The sequence below is a fragment of the Carlito syrichta genome, unplaced genomic scaffold (assembly GCF_000164805.1).
Source record: "Carlito syrichta isolate Samal-C Ts95f unplaced genomic scaffold, Tarsius_syrichta-2.0.1 Scaffold130404, whole genome shotgun sequence".
NCBI lineage: Eukaryota > Metazoa > Chordata > Mammalia > Primates > Tarsiidae > Carlito > Carlito syrichta.
In genome coordinates this window covers 8,196-9,450 of record NW_007074500.1, presented here as the reverse complement: position 1 = coordinate 9,450, position 1,255 = coordinate 8,196, and the positions used below count along the sequence as shown (strand labels likewise).

The 1,255-nt window shown below is 53.8% G+C and overlaps 1 protein-coding gene across 1 annotated transcript in view; it reads right to left on the bottom strand.

Moving 5' to 3' along the window:
* The window catches only part of RAVER1 (ribonucleoprotein, PTB binding 1), a gene marked incomplete at its 5' end in the record, with an annotated part of 18,017 nt that overhangs the window by 14,720 nt on the left and 2,042 nt on the right, over positions 1-1,255 (bottom strand). Inside the window, one exon of the mRNA XM_008048991.1 lies at positions 925-991. Within this exon, the coding sequence (XP_008047182.1) occupies positions 925-991 (67 nt within the window). The remainder of the gene's footprint in view (positions 1-924; positions 992-1,255) is intronic.

Sequence of the window (1,255 nt, the reverse complement as noted above, 5' to 3'; positions counted from 1 at the left end):
CTCAGCCTCCCAAAGGCGCGGAATTACAGGCTGAGCCACTGAGCCTGGCTGATTTTTTTTTTTTTTTTTTGAGTCAGAGTCTCACTCGGTCGCCCAGGCTGGAGTGCAGTGGCACGCTCATGGCCACCGCAGCCTCGACCTGCTGGGCTCAGGCAATCCTTCCACCTCAGTCTTCGAAGTAACTGAAACCACAGGCACACGCTACCATGCCCAGCTAGTTTTTTTGATTTACTGTAGAGATGGGGGTCTCACAATGTTGCTCAGGCTGGTCTCGAACCCCTGAGCTCAGGCAATCCTCTTGCCTTCAACTGCCAAAGTGCTGGGATTACAGGCTTAAGCCACCGCGCCTAGCTTTTTTTTTGTTTTGGGTAAGACAAGGTCTTGCTATGCTGCCTAAGCTGGTCTCAAGCTCCTGGGCTTCAGCTCTTCTGCCTCAGCCTCCCAAAGTGCTGGTATTGCAGGTGTGTGCCTCTGATCCCGGCCTCCTCAGACAAATTGTGAGGACAGAAAGGAACAATCAATGTCAGAATAAGGTTTGAGCAGACTGGCAATGGGACTGGAGCTGGCTGCCTGGGGAGGGCACAGTGCAGCATGAAATCACAGGAGCTAAGGGGTTAGGGGAGGCTGCCCTTTAGGTAGAAATGGAGGGCATGGCCCAGGTGGAAGCCAAGGGAATGGAGTGCTTGAAGGCGAGGATCACACAGGCCTGGGGGACCGAGCAGCGTGAGAAAGGGGTGAGTCCAATGCCAAGGTAGGCACTCTGAGAACATGAAGGCTGCCCCAAGATGGGAACCCAGGATGAGACAGACTGGGGCAGCCCATTGGGCTGGCCTGGATGCAATACTGGACAGATAATGGGCCAGAACCCTTCCATCCTCAGGCATTGTCACCCCCTGCCCCGGCCCACCCCAGGGCCCCACAAACCTGTCCCCTTGTATTTGTCCACAAAACAGTACTTGAGCTCATAGTCGCTGAGCAGGTCATGTACTTCCTGCGAAGACAGAAGCCAAAGGACAGGGAATCACCAGGGACTGAAGGCAGCATCCCGTGGACCAGCTGTGAAAGTCACTTACCACTCCCATTTTACAAATGAGGAAACTGAGGCTCAATGCAGTTATCTGCCCAAGGTCATTCAGCCCACACCTGGCAGAGCTAGGATTCAGTGCCTGGCTGCAGATGCTGTGCCACTAACCAACACAACACACTCTTTTTTTTTTTTGAGTTGGAGTCTCACTCTGTTACCCAGACTGAGTGC